We start from the raw sequence: 19253 nt of genomic DNA, 5'->3' as shown, positions 1-19253 counted from the left end.
TAGCTAGTCACAACATGAACAACATGTTGTGGTAACCATTACAGTACTGAGGATATGGTTCCTGCATCCTGAAATGATTTATAAAACAAATATAAGGCAGCAAGGTGAGCATGTCCTGACCCCTAGGACCATGTATGGACGGCATGGTCCAAAGCAGAACCACAGAAAATGCTGTCTCAGTCATTAAGGAACTCTGGTTCATGGTTCTCATTAGAATACATTGTAGCGAAAACCTGTCTTTCAGTATCACAAAAAAACCACATATGAAATGTGATAGGGTTTATTCTCAAAATATATCATTTTTTGGTGTTAAACCCATTGTAGGAATTCCGATGAGTTCTTAGATGATTTTACCCCGTGAAAATCAATCCTCTGGGAATTGATGAACCATTTTTGAAGAAAAACTGTTTTCTCTCATGATTTTCATTTAGAGCTTATGGAAAGTGCTCCAAAAGCTAAAATGAGAGCTAATTTTCCGTAAATTCATAATGTTTTTTATTAATTGTGTGGAATAGAAATTATGGTTAGTGCTCTACAGAGCTAAAATGAGGGACTATTTTCTATGAGTTCTCAAATATCTTTTTCATCCCTGTCAGTAAAGCATTCTAAAATGCAGCGAGAAACAAGTGCTTCGAACACTAGCAGCAGTCTGTCAGTTAACTCTCTAGTGATCAACTGCAGCTCCACCGCAGAGTTCTATTGAAAAGCTTAAGTGTTAACATTCTGTATTGTAGACAAAAGTGTGACACATCTGAATGGCATCTTGGTGGAATCAATGCTGTAACACTGAAAGGAATTTCCTAGAGAGTTTATTGCAGTAAATGAACAAAATGATGTTTTTTTGTCATAGAAATTATGGTTGGCGCTCTAAAAACCTAAAATGAAGACACATTTTTCTGTGAGTTGTCAAATATCTTCTTTATCCATTTCAGTAAATGATTCTGACATGTAAAATTAAACATAATTCTAACACCAGCAGTGGTCTGTCTGTTATCAACTTAAAATCTAACATATTGTATTCAAGACAAAAGCAAGGCACTCCTGAAACCCATTTTGTTACAATAGGAGCTGTTGAATTTTAAGTCTTTCCTGGGGAGCAGGCTGAAGTAAACGAACAATGAGATGTTAATGCCAACATGGAACCACTGGGTTAAACTGCTGCATAAAGTATTTTTAGATGGGCTAAAATTAGTTAAAGGGATACATCTCCATGAGTACAGCATCACCTCCCCATCTATATTACTCATCCTACCCACATTTTCAGTCCCTTAACAGCGAAGTCTTAACTAATAAGAAAGTAATCCGACGTTAAGAACCAAAGTAGTTGTGATCAGAATAAGCAGAGCCTAAAAAGACCCAACTATTAGAGTTTCAGGGTATCTAGAAGGAGAGGAACGTACCTCCGTATTGTAAAGGAATCAAATGCGAAATCAATATGTATCTCCAAAAAATCGTGAAATTACAGCTTTTCTAAATTGATAATAAAATAAAGAATTATGAGAAACAATCCCGATCTGGATAATGGCTCTAAAAGTAAACAGTGCCTGTTGGTAAATTACCTGCCAATATCAAACTCCCCGTATGGAACGAAATTATTCTTATGCAGTGTTTGTATACACCTACATATCTAAAGAAACCGAAATATGAAAAAATCAGTGAGAGACCATAGTATAATGGTCCCATCACCAGGTTAGAAACCTCACCGGGCTCACCTGTATTGTGGAAAATTCACACGTTAGTGTGAGCAGGAATCCAAGTACGATTCCCTTCGGCAGTTTCAGCGCGTCGGCATTAGTCTCCATCTTGCTTATAAGCAGTGGAATGGAGTAAACAAAATAAACGACAGACTAAAAAACCTATCCCGGGCGCCAGGATGGCTCGAATGGGCTTGAAATCGTGAGCCCCATATTGTAATGTATGAGTGAATAGGATCAACCCACTGAATAATTAAAGATATTCCATAGTAGCGTGAATGGATATAAAATGACCCCAGAGCCATAATGCGAAACCAGAGTCCCAATGAATTGAAGCCCTAGATTTGATTGAAAATCTAAATAAAATTCGAAAAGCTAATTTAGGAAAAAGGAGAGTATATAGCAAAAATTGCATCTCTCATAACATTAATTGGCACAGTGTCCACAATAATATGAACACTGCCCCTGTTGTGAGATTAAAGGAAAGAAAAAAAGAAATATCCCTATCAAAATAGAGAAACAATTCTCAGCAAACTCACGTTAGTGTCATTACTGAAATTTGGCCATTTCAAAATGTTATGTTTACATCACATGATTGTGATAGCTGCCCATCAACACATAGGAATACAACAAAGAAACATAATTACATATTGTTATGTCACATGCCATATACAAATAAACGATAATCAAGCTTAGTAATATCCGGCGCAAATAAAGTCCCAGAGGAATCCTTGACAAAACTCATAACACAACCCCAATTGCTAATAAGTACAAAGTATGTGGATACAAGTTAAGTTCATCATTAGAGGCTATTTACATTTTATTATCCCAGAAAATACTCCATTTCATGGTTCGTATTGAGACCTGCCTCAACAGCCCTCAATTTCAAAATCCAATAGCACTCACGTTTCCTGAATGCTAGTTCTCTATTGCCCCCCCTGGAATCCCTGTGTACAATTTTGAAACCGAAAAATGCAAACGTTTGAGTATGACCCTTCTTTGGGCACTGGCTCATATGAGTTACGATAGGGTATCGTTCGTCTCTCTGTCTTGGAGCCCTGTAATGTTCACTCGCTCTCGTTCTCAGTGCTCTAATTGTGCTCCCCACATAGTAGAGTCCACATCTACAGACAATCATATAGATGACATAGTTACTGTTACATGTGATATTTGAAACAATGTTGAACTTGTCACCCGCCCAGCCATTAAAGATAGATATTCCTGATCTGATCCATTTGCACATCCCACAGTGACCACATTTGTAAAATCCTTTACTGCGATTAGTAAGCCAATTCTCACGTAGGTGTGCGACAGGGTAACTCGGGCACAATATGTTCTTGAATGTCCTGCCCCTACGGTACGGTACATGAAGGCTGGGTTATCTGTGATTAAACCCCTCAGATTTGTATCCGCTTTAAGCACATGCCACTGTCTGGTCATACATTTCCATAGTGCTGCTGAGGTATGTGTGTAGTTTATTATACAGCGCAAATTGGTATCAGTGCCCCTAGTTCTTTGTTTGAGAGTGTCCTCCCGGTTCAGACGCACAACTCTACTGCGTGCTTTCTCTAAAATATGTGATGGATAACCACGTTGCTTGAATCTAGTTTCCATGTCCTCAATACAAGCTGCAAAGTCTCCTTCCATACTACAATTTCTACGCACCCGTACCATCTCACCATAAGGGATTGAATTGATCTGGCATCTAGGATGAGAGCTTGTGGAGTGTAGTATCGAATTGCACGCTGTGCTTTTTCTAAATAGTCGACTCTCAACTTGTCATTATGTACGATGAGTTCCACATCTAAAAACGTGATATTAGTTGACCTATACTCCCAAGTAAATCTAATTTTCAGGTCATTAGAGCTCAAATAGGTAACAAAATCATTGAGTTTGTGAGTATCACCCGTCCATATCATAATACAGTCATCGATATATCTACCCCAGAAAAGTATATCAGTATTCCAGGTGTTGCCTTCCAAATCTTGAACCCATAGCGACTCCCCTTTTGTGGCGATACCACTCTTTCTTAAAGAGGAAAAAATTATTTTCCAGAATCATTTCCACCATACCAAGTATCATATTGGTGTGTCCATATAAACTAGCTGATTTTTGGTTTAGAAAATGGCGTAAGGCCATCATTCCCAAATTATGATTGATACTGGTATAGAGTGAGGTCACGTCAAGGGTCACTAACATCATCCCTGGCTCCCAGTTGATATCAGTGAGGATACTCAGAATGTGTTTGGTGTCCTTAATTAAAGAGGGAAGGTTAACCACAAGGGGTTGAGAAAGATATCTACAAATTCAGAAAGTCTTTCGGTCGGGCCATTCATACCCGGTACTATGGGCCTGCCTAGGGGAGATACCGTGTTTTTATGAATCTTAGGTAATGTATAAATGCAGGGATATCTAGGTCTGAAAACCCACAGGTATATATATTCATCTCTTGTCAATAGATTAACATCTACACAGTCCTTCAAACATTTGTTTATCCTATTCGTTAGTCCAGGTATTGGATCAGACTCAATTCTTTCATAACAGGATGTGTCACCTAATTGTCCACTGATCTCCAATTCATTGTCCTGGGTGTTTATCACTACAATATTGCCACCCTTATCAGCCTCTCTAATAGTAATTTTGTCACAGGTTTTCAAGTGTTTTAAAGCATCAATTTCTTTCTGGTTCAGATTATTGTGATAAAGACGATGGAGTCTTACTTTTATGTTCCACGATATTCAAGTCTCACCACACCAATTTGAAGAAAGTATCAATACAGTTTCCACTACTAAGATTGGGTGTCCACTTAGAGCTGGCCTTAAGGCCACTACAGATTGTGTCAGATGGAATATCAAGGTCAGTCAGTATCTGAGAAACAGAAGTGGGATCTCCCTCAAGGTCTGTGATTGATAATAGTGTAACCATATCCTGCACATACTTGATAGACAGAGGATGGTAGTCCTTACTACAGTCAGATAGAAAATCCCTATTCCTAATGTCAGTATGAAAAGAAAATAATTTTTTGAGTTTCAAACGTCTGATAAATTTGAAAAAGTCAATTTTGTTTTTTTGAAAATCCCCTATCTCACCTGGACAGAAACCAAGACCCTTGCTCAGTAAAGAAACCCCATGGGTGGGAGTTCTAAGTTAGCAATTGTATTACTGTTCCCATGCCCTATTTCCGTTTGGTCCATGATCTGGTTTGCATCCCTTTCTTTATTTCTGTGTGATCCTCCTCTCCTGCCCCTCCTTGTTTTACAACGTCCTCCTTGCGTCGATTTGTTTCCCATTGCCCCTGTCTGAACCTCTGCTAAAAAAGACGGTGCACTATGTTGGATTGTGACATCCTGTCTTGAGGTATTAGAAATACTGCTAGAATCACTATTATTTACTGACACAGTACTAAGTGATGATGTGGAACCCGTGATGTTAGTGTGTAGAGATTCAGCTCCTTTAATTAAATGATCATACTTCTGGGAAAATGTAAAAATTCTACCATTGATGTAGTCTTGTTCATCACGTTTAAGTTTACGTGCCTTCCTTCTTGTGATTTCTATCTGATGTCGATTGAGGACCTCATCCAAAATTTCATAGTCTTTTACTGTCGTTTCCTCTAAGTTTAGGTCCTTAATTTCTGTTTCTAAGCTTGAGATCTCCGACTGGAGTTTAGTTACTTTCCTGTCCGAGTTTTCTATTAAAATGTTCATCAATTTCATGGAGCTGGAGACCAGTTCTTGTTCCAAGCTATCTAGTAAGTCTGGATCTAAATCATCAAATGTGGGGAAGATATGAGACCTTAAGCCCCTGGACATTCTATTTAGTTTGACATAGTGTTTCAATGTGGCTCCATCCCACCATTTCGAGACCTCTTGTTTTTTTAATTTCTCAAGTTTAATGAATTTGTCTCGTAAACCCACCCTAGTCTGGCGGGTTTCAGATGAATTCAATGACTGAATATTAGCCCTTGTTTCTAAATTCCCAAATAGATCTGCTGCTAACCTCTCACGATCCATAATGTAAATAAATATTATTTCAAGGTTACTGGAGCTGCTTGTCCTTATGAGCAATACAAATAAAGCAGTAGAACGACACCGGGAAGGATGTGAAAGGACAAAAGCGCTCACAATTAGTTCCAGAATATTATGTAACAAACTTGTTCAAAGGCACGGTGCTGCTGGCAAGAGGACCTCCCCCCCTCCTCCAATGTTTCCTCAAGGGAAAACCAACACAAAACAACAGAAGTCAAGGCACTCGTGAATATAAAGGGAAATGTTAATTTTTAGAAGTCCATTTGAACATGAGACAAACAATCAGGATCCGAAAGGCCGTGAATGGTTCACATAGTTTCATTTTATTCTCTGAAGTGAGTGTTTAAACTTGTTGGAACAAGCAACAGCCAACAAACAACAGCCAACACGTGTTTTGTCGTGGGGCGAAATATTCCCCGTGACTTCATCAGGGCTGTAAGAGATACAATCACAGTTTTTTTTTTTTAAAACAGAACAAGTTATGTTTCTAACAAGCAGCGTCATTGTCATTGTTTATACAATGCAAATTGTATCAGAAACTATAATAACTGACATGTTGCCAGGCTAGTTTCCAGGATGTACTGTTAGTTAAGTCTGCTGTGTAACCTTTTTTCTCAGAAACGGGGAGACTGGTGTCTTGTCACTGATAAATTCACATTGCAGTGCGGCCTGTAGTTTACAAACGAGAGGAACCTAATTGCACAAAGTGGCCAGCTGACACGTTTTCACCTCACTCTAACAGGTGTACAAACCTTTTTGGGTCCTTGCTTACTCGCACATGGTGGTAGTCCTGTAACATCCCCACTGGTGTAGCATTTGGATGCAGTAGAATGAGCATGTTGATGTATGAACTGATTGTTATTGTTGCTGGGTGGTTTGAGTGGCACCTACGCAGGGCAGTGCATTTTGTATTATAGCACTAGATGGTTGGTGGGGAGTCATATGTTGGGGCCCTGTGCTTGTTCGACAGGTAAGGGATTCTGGTTGGACCTGGCACATGATCATGGTGGGTTTGCGTAGGACTAATGTTTCACAATGTTTGCCCGGGGGTGGGTGGAAGTTACTTCTTGTGGTTAGACTGTTATTGGCAAATTTATTGCAGCAATGTCATGTTGTCATGATTCTGCAGAACATGGGAGCCAGCCATTTTTCCTGATCTCCACACATGGGAGGTGAATAATGAATCCTAACATGTAATATCCGTGGTTTAAGGTTGTACGTTAAAAGGTATAGTGTGCTCTCCTTCATGATGCGTCACAAAATTAGCAAAGCCTACATACAAGAGACCTTGTTCTTGTTTATACTGAAGCTGAAAAAGGATAAAGAAGTGGAAGGGGCAGGCATATCATGCTCTACTTATTCCAGAGGCTTCCTGGTTTGGGTGGCTCCTGGAACAACATTCTTGCATACGTATGAGGAAGCTGATGTAGAAGGAAGATATATATTTCATCAGAGTGTGCTGGATGGCAGGGCCATATCTCTGATTAACACGTAAGGTCCGAATATGGGTGATCCACACTTTTTTTATGAATACAGGATCTGGTTGGTCAGGATGTAGATGAGCTCCTTCTGTGGACAGGGGAGCTTAACAGTGTGCTCGATAGGGAAATGGACAGGCTACCTCCCTGGGCACTAAACCCCATAGAACGACGTCCTTGTGGGAGGTGATGCTTAATTTGGGGCTTTTTGATGACAGACATTCACTCTGACCACTGCACAAGGTGTACCCATGCCACTCCTTTATACATAATACTTTCAGGAAACTGGATAGAATATTGACATCCAGGATCCCCCTTGTGGAGCGGGTGACTCTATCACATTTTGCCAGATTCTTGTCGGATCATACCCCTGTCTGCTGGATGCTGAAGTGGGGTGGGGCTGAAACATGGGGTTTGGTGTGGAGATTCCCAGTGGATGTCCTGATGGACACTGTGGGTGTGGATGCTCTGTCCCAGGCTGTGACCTACCACATGGAGCATATTTGCAGCACAACAAAAGGAAGATCGTCCAAACGGAAGAAAGGCGTAACATTGGGATGGTGCATGGGGCTGATATGTGGGGTGCAAAGAGACACAGCAAGACTGGCTGCCCCGCAGGTACAGGATGAATCAGGACAGGAGTACAGACAAGAGGAAGCCAGTGTTCACCCTTGGGTTGCAAACATATGAGACAGGATAAGTAGGTATACTCTGAAGCAGCACCAGCAGAGTTTGCACTATGAGAATATTAAGTTGGGCAGGTTTTTGGCCTGGATCTCGCATAATGAGATGGCTTTCACCTCTGATTCAGACCGGGCAACATACCGACTACATGTACTAGAGTCAGGGTCAGTGTCGAGTGGTGCAGTTCGGACAGCTGGCTGTTGGGAAGAGGAACCTGGCATGGCTGTATTTGTTGCTTCTGTTGTTTGCTCTGGCATTGTAGCCTATGGCTATTTGGACCCAGGAAGTCATGCACGATTGGGGCATAGAATTGGGTCGGATCAGGTACATACTTTCACTAGATGCGGACAATGCACATCCTTTCACTAGATGTGGAAAATGCTCTGTTCGATTTTAGGGCCCCCTAGAATCCTTTGTGATGTTACTACACCTCCTTGTTGAATTTGGAGAAATGTCAATAGGAAGAAATTGTTGCTGTTTTCTTTGGTAGCACTGGTGAAAATGCCTGCTGACTGCCTCCACGACCTCAGGCTACAATGGGAACTGGACCATTTTTAGTACTTGGACATGAGGTCACTAATAAAAGGCTAAACAATTGAAGAATACTATCTGAAGGGTGGTGGGTTCCCTGCGCTTTTCTGTGACATTTTGGAACACCCTGCCACTGTCGCACATGGGTAGAATTGCCATCTCCAAAATGGTTCAACTTCCACATTGCCTTTATACATTTGAGAATTCCCTGTGCCTGTTACCTTCCAGTGCGTTCATGCAGTTGAATACCATTCTAAACTCACTACTCTGGGTGGGTAGGAGGAGCAAAGTGGCCCACACAGTATTATTGAGGAGATATGAGCAGGGTGGACTTAATGTCCCGCATCTAGAGTATTACTACTTCGCATTCCGTATCCAACATGCAGCAAAATGGATAGCTGAAGAGAATAACTGGAAGAAATAGTTACTGGTGGGATCGGTGGAAGGGGTGAGCTTCCGGTGTTGCTGATGGCAGGGTCTGGCATTTGAGCGAATATCCTATTTGTGGTCCTTCAGGCCACGTATGTGTGGCAAAGACTGGTCACAGTGGAGCTTCACAGGGAACTGCTGGTATAGATACTCTCTCCTTTTCGGAGTATGGAAGGCAACATGAACTTTCAGGCATGACGTGATGGGGATGCGATGTGCTTGGTTCCCTCTACCCCAACAAGCACTTTGTATCCTTTGAGGAAGTGTAGACTGAGTTTGGGGTGGAAGCTGGCCACTTCCTGCATTATGCAGGTCTGTCAGAAATTCTAAGCAAACCTGGACAGATTCTCCCACAGCACCGATGGTATGCAGCAAGCTGGGGCCCATGTTGAGCTGCAGTTTAGGGAGGCACTTAGCCTCACTGATTTACAAAGTCATTAAGACTGATGTTGTTTATTCTCATCTGTGCATAAGGCAGGTATGGGAACTTCATTTGGGCTACCCATTCTTGAGTGTGGATTGGGCACAAATCTGTGCCCTGTTGAAAACAGCCTCCAGCAATGCTCGCTTTAAATTAATACATTTTAACTATCTTCATAATACATATGTGACACCTCTGGCTTTAAGCAGGTTATCTCTGACTAGATCAGCTGTCTGCAATGAATGCAACTTCATGGGAGCAGATGTTATGCATCTGGCTTGGAGATGCCCACCACTGCAAGCCTTCTGGGTTGTGGTGGTTGATAAACGTAATAAACTTCATATAACCGCAGCAATGAAAGGTACGCTTACACCACAGTTTTGTCTACTGGGGAATATTTGCATGCACACGAGAAATACAATTTCATACAAGTTTCTACAGTTGTCATCGGTGTTGGCCAGTAGGTGGGTGGCTATCAGCTGGATGGGAGGGAGGCCTCATCAGAGCAACTCTGGAACAGGGATGTTGGTGAGTGGTCGTTGGCAGGAGAACTGCATATGAAACATGGCTGGAGGGATCGCAAACTTGGTGATGGTCTAGAAGCTTGGTTGGCCTTGTTTAACATGTTTTTGAACCCTGCAGGAGTGAAATCAAGTGACGAGAGTACTGACACTGAGCTTTAGTTGTGTCACAGGGCTAGCGCATCTTTTTTTCTGGAAGAGAATGTTCCTGTATTATGCAAATGTCATTGTGATCGATATTTGTTCCATGTGATTAGCTAATAACACAGCAATTGATTATCTTCTATGCTGACTATGTTGCCAAGCGTCCTCATCGAAAGAACTGCATTGTTGTTGGTTTGTTACTGTAAAAATGAAAATTTTTTAAAAAAACGTATTTTTTATATATCTTGCCCGAAATATTGCTTAACGATCTCTGTGGTTTCTACCTACAGGTGGCATGCATGCAGTTTATAAACGCGCTCGTCACCTCTCCAGAAGATCTTGACTTCCGGATACATTTGAGAAATGAATTCCTTCGGTGTGGACTAAAGAAAATGCTACCAGTAAGTACGGCTCGCACATGTTTGGCTTAGAAAAGCAAAATGTGGAACATTTAGATAGACTATGCCTCTTGGGACGTTACCTTGTAAAGTCACTGTCTACATTTTGAGGATTTTCAACTTTTCTTAAAGATGCTACATTTGAAATAGCAAATTATGCAATGTAGTTCTTCCCACACATACCAGAAAAAGTCGTCTGTCGATAGATACAAATTTTTTAACGTTTATACTTATTACTTCTGCTTACTAAAGGACTTTAGTACCAGGGGAGGCTCCTTTGCAATGGTGAAGGTGCGTCGCCCCCCTGGCTGAGCGAGGAGCTGAAAGATAAAACGATATTTCTTTATCGTTTTATCTTTCAGCTGCTGACTTAGCCAGCAGCATGTGAAGGGAGGGGCGGTTCTGGGCCACGGGAGGGGGAGGGAGTGCACTTAAGTGTGCAGGCGTGTTTGCCTAGCCGTCTTAGGCTGGTCAGAAACACATGCGCACTTAGGTTTCTCTAACCCGGTTGTGTTGAACAGCTGTGCTAGAGAAACTGCACAGACCCCCGGCCTGTGCCTGAGCAGCAGTCCAAGCTGCTCAGACCAATCCTGACACTGCTCTCATGCTAGGTTTACCATGAAAGTAGCACCTGTGCTGGTGTCCCAGTGAATGCTGGGACACCAGAAAAGGAGCGAGGTGGTGCAACAGGAACATATAAGTTATTTTTTATTACTTTGTTATGTTTCCCCCTGTCCCTCCCCCCCACTCTCCCCTCCCTTTGAGATTTGTGTCTCTAATCACAAGTCCTCCTCTGAGCCATCTCTATTGTCACCTGCAGACAAGGTATCTGTCTTCCCTTTTGGCATAATTTTACATATTCTCCCTGCATGGCTTTTACCACACTCCTAGAAGAGGCTGAGGTAAATACCGGCATCAGAGTATGTCTGTGTGGGAGTATACACAGGATTTTATGGTAGTCAGAGAGAAGGAAGGCACGTTGGAGTCATTTATGGTAGCTCTAGAGGGAAGGGAGAAGGCAGAGATTCTTGTTCTGAGAGGGTCTGGAGCAGGATGGCATGACGTACAAGTCACACGGACATCTAAACATGCACTCATATTTCCGAATTCTGATCTAAGCACTAAGGGCCCCCTTCTTTTTTCAGTTTGTTGTAATAATTGTCTTAAGGAGGTGGACCAGGTAGTCTCAAGTGCACATGGAGGTATATAGATGCAGCCATTTCATCTTCGAGGATAATTGGACCCATAGGCTAGTGTGCACAAATGTCCTCAAATCCAATTTGCAGCTGGTTTTACATTATTGCCAATTAGGAGATGAGCGCAATTCCTACTCTTTTATAACCAGACACATTGATATAATGCGCTTTACTAATTGCATGTGCACAGCTGTCAACAAATAACGAAAGTGTGCACTGAACAGAATTAACAATTGCACAGATATTTCCCCAGTCATTTGCACACGAATGGAAATCATCAGGTTCAGTGGTTCCAATATGATTTGAACCCGTATTTGCATCCATTTTTAAATGTCGACCAAAGTGTGCCCAGGTACAAGACCTCGAATACAAATGCATCTTAGATAACCTCTGTCTGCTTCTATTGTGGGGGAAATGTCGGCACAGCAATATGGGAATTTTTACCTTATTTGCGGACGAGAAAGTATCTTTTAGGTTTTATTACCTATTATTGTTAAGTTTCGAAAAGTGTCTTGGAAATCACACAAACATGAAAGGGAGCAAATCTGCCGCTGGACCTACTGTTTTTTTGTTTTTGTACCCCTGTTACATATGTGGTTTACTCAAAATCCACTGACAATGGTAACTACGGCAGTCTTATCCCATTTTGTTTGGCACTGGTCTCTCCCAGAAAAAATATTCATTTCTACCAATATTATAATTTGTCGAGCCTGAGTGTGAAATATATTAGCATAGAAGCTAATAACATGTGCCATACAGAATCATTTTTAAATGTTGTTAATATGTGGGTCAAACCTTCCATGCTAGGAAAAATGAGATGGCTCAGAACTCCTCTCGTGAACTGTTCTCAACTGTAAAGTTACTATTATCTCTAGAGCGTAATGCACCCATCACCCTTTCATCTGAGGAACAACGTAATGTTATCACTCCGTTTTTCTTTGATAAAGTATTCTCTATCTGTGCCTCCTTCCCTGAGAAACTTAGAGAAGGTTAGAGACGTTCCTTGCCTTGAGGGCGAGTTTGAACCTTCTGACAGCTCGAGGCACTCCACTTTTGGCCCTGTTGCCACCAAGCAACTGCTTTCCGTTGTTCCAGTTGTTACATCAGGTGCCCTGGTCGACCCCCCCCCCTCTCCTGCAGTCCTGAAACGAGGGATGGCTGTTATATTACCTCTGCTTTGTAAACTACTTAATAGGTTTTTTTGAAACAGGTCGGGTCCCTCTGAGCTGGAAACATGCCACCATAGTCCTGTTGCCTTAAAAGCCATCACTGGATCCCACTAACCCGAAAATGTCTGGCCCATCTCACTATTCCCTTTTTTTCTAAAGTAGCTGACAAATATATTAATCAACAGCTATCGACTTTTATTGAGGCAAAAGAACTCCTTAATAGGACTCATTCTGGTTTCCGCCCTCAGTACAGCACAAAGTGTGCACTACTGTTCACCTCTGAAGATATCCGTCAGGTTGTGGACAGGGAAGAAACTGGCGGTGCTGCTGTTGGGTCTTAGAGCAGCCTTCAACGCCATTTCCCACAGTCGTCTTCTCGAACGGCTCTGGGGATACGGGTCAGATTTAAGGCTCTGCAGTGGCTTCCCTCTTTCCTGCAGAACCATAGCTTTCAGGTAGCCCTAAAGCCATTTACATCTAAGGTTCTTCATTTGCAGCAGGGAGTGCCTCAGGGCTGCTCGCTGAGTCCCACCTTATTTAATCTTTATAGGTGCCCCCGAGCTGATATTCAGCATTATGGTTTTCATATTGTGTTGTACCTGAAGATACCCAACTTATCATCACTCTATCTCAGGCTGATGTCAGTACGGCAGCCCTGAGAAGGTCATATCTGTCGCAAGTGGCTGAGTGGATGCCTCTCAGCTCCCTTAAGTTGAATGCAGGGAAAACTGAGGTCCTTGTCGTAGGTAAGCAGCCTTCGATCTGATCCTCTGCTTGGTGGCCAGATTAATTAGGGTTGTTACCAGTCCATAAGGAAAAAGTCAAGAATCTTGGCATCTGTTTTGGTGCAAAGCTCTTGTTTGGCAGCCATATTACTGCTGTGGCTGGAAAATATTTTGGAATTTTTAAAACTCTAAAAAAGATTCTTGATTTTCTACAGGAAGCTGGTAGAAAGACAATGCTCCAGGCCTTAATTAGATCTAGTCTATATTATTGTAATGTTTTGTATTTGGGAGTCTCGCAGTCTCGACTAATGAGTCTCCATGTTCAAAACTCGGCAGCTCGCTTGCTGCTGAATCTTCCAAGGCGACTGCCTGTGAGCCCTGCTAAACTGCATTGGCTGCCTGTAAGGAAAAGGCTCTTTTTCTAAAGCAATATGTTTCTGCCACCGGATTATCAACAACACAGGCCCTCATTACCTGCATTCTGTGGTTATACCATAGCACCCCAGAAGGAATTTAAGATCAGCAGCTGCCCATCCTGTTGTAAAAAGAGTGTGTAATTCTCTTCCCCTCTCTCTCAGACAGGAAAATATTGAACACTCATTTCGTAGAAACTTAAAAAGCTATTTATTTACATCGATTTGAGTGGGCTGGCTGTGACTAGTTGCTTGGATCTGTTTTGGAGCTATTTTTTTTAGGACTGGGATGCTTGTTAGACGTTACTAGATGCTTTATAAATTACTTTATTATTATCATTAACGTATGTCATGAATGGAAGCAGCTTGTCTGTCAGAAATAGTCCTTTGTCTGTTTCCTCTTGCATTAAGCCTGTTGTTTGTAGCAACCTTTCCACAGATGTGGTTTGTGACAAACCAATACCTCTTCGACAGTTAGCAAGAAGGCTTTTTTCGGGAGTGAGAAAGATTACAGAAAACACAACAGAATCAAATGTTTTCTAGACGTATATCTCATTTCGATGTACAATTTTAGCCTCACATTTACGTGTTCACTTAGACCATTCCAGCTAAACACCCGCCATTACATCAGCATCATGTATATTGCCTTTTATTTGTAAATTGAGATGTGTCTGCATGAAGGTTTAGACAGACCTATTTTTAAGGTTAGGGTAAGCAATAGTGTCCTGGTCAATGTTGGTGTAAATGTTGCAGGTGGGCATCGTGTAAGGTTTGGGACTGCGGTTGGGGATATGGTACACAATAGGGTTAGCGTCACTATTAGCTTTCAGGTAACCTGCAGGGCTTAGTGACAGATGTGGTTCAGAGACTGAGATGGGTTGGGGCCTCTGTGAAGGTTTGGGTTGAGATTACCGTAAACATTGTGGGTTTATTATTAGGTTTGCTGTTGAATTTAGGATAAGCTAAATGAGGCTGAGGTTAGGGTCTGTCTATGTATTTGGGTATTGATTATATTTAGAAGAGATGTTGAAGTGTTGACATGGTAAAAGCATTGCCATTGTAACCCTTCCACTACGTAATGTTATAGGTGTGTAAAGGTTCATGTAGAGAAATCGGCTGCCACAGTCTTGCTCTATGATACAAAGTGTTCGCAAGTATTTCCTTCCCAGCATGACACTTTATTTATGCTGGAATGCAGTCTTAAACTAATACAGATTGCCGCTTGTGCTATTTTGCAACAATGGGGTATCCAATGGGGGTGGTTCATGAGTCTTCCCACTCTGCTTCCCGTGGCTTTTGATGCAAAGCCCTGTCTATAACTAAAGGAAGAGAAGCCTTTGCAAACAAACATAATGCCTCTTCAAGGCAAGCACTAACAAGAAGTGATGTTTTTTTCCTCTTAAGATTTTACACATAGATTGTGTGCTGCACTATACCCCACATGTGCACTGTGGTAAACATTTTGAAGTAATTCTAAAACAGCATTTTATAATGAAAGGTTACCAGTCCATTACAAAACCTATGCTAGATATCACGCACTCACCTTTGCATTATTGTGGAAATGTGTGTGGTTGGCGCTAGGCAGCCATTCTTTCCTCAAGCACCGGGGAAGAGGGCAGCAGTGCTACATATTAGTAGACATGGCTCTGCGATAGTCTCTCCCCTCCGACAATGCGGCGCAGAAGCTTTAATTACTGCGCTGCTTTGCACAACGTTTTCATGACTCTGCCTCGTTGATTCTTCCAGAGAATTGGGACAAATTTGAATTCTCAAGGTTGTTACTCTTGAAGTGTACAGTTAACATATACACGACTGTCAGTTTTGTAATTAAAAAATGTGTTATTTTTTCAAATAGAATATTCATAAGTTGTTTTCCGAGGGGGTAACCAAAATTCAGTCTACTGGCAGTATATTAAGAAAGAATATCCCACAATGCCTGTGATTGGTCAACACAAGCACAATACCTATTTTCTCACTTAAAATATTTAAAATTTGAGTCTGGTACCGAGCTAGCTTCCTTTGACCATCTCTGATTGAAACTCCCCCTATACTGTTTGTCCTCCATTTTAGGATTTCGTGAATATGGCTTTTGTTCTTGCAGTTCAATGATAAACACTGACACTATTCCGTCATCGGGATGCGCAGCATGCCACTTTTATGGACATTTTATAAGATTTGCCTTCCCGCCATTGCACAGCAAGACAGCCCAGTCTGGAAATACGAAAACATTTTCGGACACGTGGCAGTGTTACATTATAAAATGTGCTTGGGGGCGTTTTTGTTTGGAAAAAAAAGACTCTTTTGTTTGGCGGAAAATGAAATCCTACTTTCAAGATGTAACAAGACAGTCAGTGCAGTTTTGAGATGATAGCCTGCGAACGATAGCGTGCGTGTCACCAACGTGAAACCGATAATACATGAGGTGGTAGGTTCTCACCCACAGCTTCTTCACACATCTGTCCTCCGACATCAACTATAACACCGGCGTTTACTCGTAACAGAGCTCAGGGCGCAAACAGAGCCTGGAATTGCACGAAGAACTTAGAATGCGTGCAGACAGACTTAAGCAAAGGTTTTTCGATAGGCGGAGAAATTATCGCGATTTGCAGCCTTAACACGGGTACCCGATGACTCCTGGACAGGGGGGGCAGCCTCTCCACTTTTCTGGCTCCAACCGTAGTTTCGTTGATTTTCTTCTCGCACCCTCTCTTCTGCAGTCCTCTGACATTCTCTCCTTACTTAAACCGTACCTCGTACTTGCCACGCTACAGTATTGCTCGCAGAGGGCCATTGTTTAGACGTTCTGTCGAACATACTCATTTCTAGCTGCTTGAGGGGGGTACAGCATACCACACTTTTAAAAACAGAAAAGGAAAGCGAGCTGACATTTTGTAGGGGCAGACTGCGTGCAGCCGATGGGAACAACCGGCGTATCACTGCTTTCCAAGGCAGAACTGGAAAACCAGCTCCCGATGCTGCCACGGATGGAATCTGCGACCTCAAATCAAGTTCAGTTGATTATGAATATAGCTAACAACCAAGGAACCCTGCTTAACGCTAAATTTCCTAGCAATGTTGCATAAAGTGATCTTCATTTTCTTGATCTGGATGTTGCTGTTTCATCACATTAATGTAACCTGGATTGCAAGATTGCGCCAACACCCACAGTACGGAAGTGTCATAACACCTGTTTGTAAATGGCATGATAGGATAGCCTAGTAACCATAATTCTAGTAACATGCCTTCATACAATACTTACTGTCACAGATCGTATCCTTGTAAACAATAGCTGCTACTATTACGGCATTTAGAGGTGGTGAATGAATTATGTCGAGAAAGCTGAATGCCGAATGTGTAGTGCTAGAATGGAAACAGCCGTGGTCTATACCCTGTTTTTCACACTGGAAAGTTATTTGCACATTTTCACTGCACGGAGACCACCACGATTCTCAGCTTGTACAATATATGAAAGTTAGCATCTATATACTTTTTGGATGCTGGCGCTAAATAATATGGCCTGTCGCATTTAAGCGTTCATATAAAGCCTGATTTCCAGGTGCATTTAATTTTTGGATTCATGGCCTTATCGAACAGAAAGTGGGGGTTGGGGCGATTTTTTCGGTCGCAGTGAAAAAAATTAGCAGACGTGATTTTCATGGGCCATTGAAAACAATAATCTTCCGGTGGCAGCTGGCCCTCTGCGCCAGTGTGCGACGCCACCAGTCCTCAGCCAGTGACATTTGTACTAACTGTTGCAGTGTGAGCGTTTTACGGCGCTCCAGCTGCTCTTCGATAGGCCAGCTGACTGCAGAATGGACGTTTAAAAACGTGCTTAATGTCCGCAGGTAGTTTAAGCCTGCAAAATATATGATTTAGAGAGTTTTGTTGTGTCCCGGTAAAACCAAACGCGACATACTCAAACTGTCAACTTTGTATAACTTTAAATCTAAGGAAAAAGCAACATTGTAATATATTCTAGTACAGTTGAATTCGTGGATTGGTAGCACGCTCCCCCTGCGGAGTGCTCTCGATGGAAGAGCCTGTCTGGCATTTGGCCTATGTGGTTATTGTTGTGATGTACGTGAGTTGTCTTCTTGCCATGTTTATAACTGCGTAGGCATGGACTTCAAACAAAGAGGTGTGAGAGACAGGACGAGTAAACATTAATTTCTGGTGTATGGACGAACAGGACATGTGTGCCTGCAGTGTGGGCTAGGTGGGCAGTGTTTCGATGTGATGTGTGTATGGTACAGACTGTTAATTGTTTCTGCAAGCGCGGAGCTACTCCTCTGCATGCGGGTAGTAAGAAAAACAGGAGCAAAAATAGGGTCGTGCACGCATACCTACCACTTTTACATTGCCTGTATCATAGAGGTGAACCAGCACTGACAATAGGGCGTTGGGCGCATAGGGAGTGCCCATATTCAGTCATGAAAGGATGCTACCCTTTGAGATGCAGTTTTACCTCCCCTGCACTGCACACAGGTGTGGCAGAAGAGCAACCAGAAGGAATGGGAATTATGCGCCCAGTCATAGTATGTGCTGAGATGGGTCCTCCATTCAGCAACAAAGGAGAATTCGTTATGAGAAAATTATTCTTAATAGTTTGGTGTGTGGAGGGAGATAACACAGTAAGAGTCCTCAACTTCACACCAGCCAAAGGGTTCCTTAAAAATATGTTTTCATAATGCATTGGTTATAGGTTCTAGCTTCTTCCAAATAGAACATATATTTCTGCTTCATAGGGAGGGTCATGCAGAACAGGCTAGCTTACCATTCCTCACTCAAGAGGCAAAGCAAGTCTTAGTAATATATAGACATATTTTATTTTATGCCCTGCTGTCGAATGAAATCAGTACTAAATTTACTTGACTGTACCCCCCCCCCCAAAATTCAGCGTTGAATTAAACAGTTTGTGAACTCTCTTTGGTGCTGTGGGTAAGCCTATCAAACAAGTTATCCTGAAATCCTTCTCTGTCCATTCACAGTAGACATTGTTTCTCTTGGTTCAGCAGAATCTCTATGTGTTCGTGGTGCTTGTAAGAACACCCCTTGATTGCAGATCTAAATCCCCTTTTACTGGACACATGGGGTATCACTTGGAATAGTTGCTCTTTGTGTATGAAGGGTGTTTGTTCATTACATACTCTACCTCCATTGTTCCCAACCTTTTGACTTCTGTGGACCCCCGCTTCATGATTACTGGAACCAGCGGACCCCACTGAATAATTATTGGAGTCTGGGAACCCCCCACTAAGCCATTACTGAAAGCTGGGGACCTGATCTGTTAATATTCTTTAATTTTCTAAGCAGTAGCGGACCCCCTGAGGAGGTTTTGCGGACCCCCAGTAGTCCCCGGACCACAGGTTGGGAACCACAGCTCTACCTCAATTGGGTATCCTTTTCTGCTCTGCACAATAAT

The 19253-nt window shown here is 42.2% G+C and overlaps 1 protein-coding gene across 2 annotated transcripts in view; it reads left to right on the top strand.

The window, feature by feature from the left end:
• The window catches only part of DIAPH2 (diaphanous related formin 2), a 3364504-nt gene that overhangs the window by 866473 nt on the left and 2478778 nt on the right, over positions 1–19253 (top strand). For both annotated transcript variants that reach the window (XM_069213107.1, XM_069213115.1), the window contains one exon: positions 10221–10331. In XM_069213107.1, coding sequence (XP_069069208.1) covers positions 10221–10331 — 111 coding nt within the window. The remainder of the gene's footprint in view (positions 1–10220; positions 10332–19253) is intronic.

The sequence above is a fragment of the Pleurodeles waltl genome, chromosome 2_1, assembly GCF_031143425.1.
Source record: "Pleurodeles waltl isolate 20211129_DDA chromosome 2_1, aPleWal1.hap1.20221129, whole genome shotgun sequence".
Taxonomy (NCBI): Eukaryota; Metazoa; Chordata; class Amphibia; order Caudata; family Salamandridae; genus Pleurodeles; species Pleurodeles waltl.
Note: the sequence above shows the minus strand (reverse complement) of the source record. Positions and strands in the feature narration are given on the sequence as shown.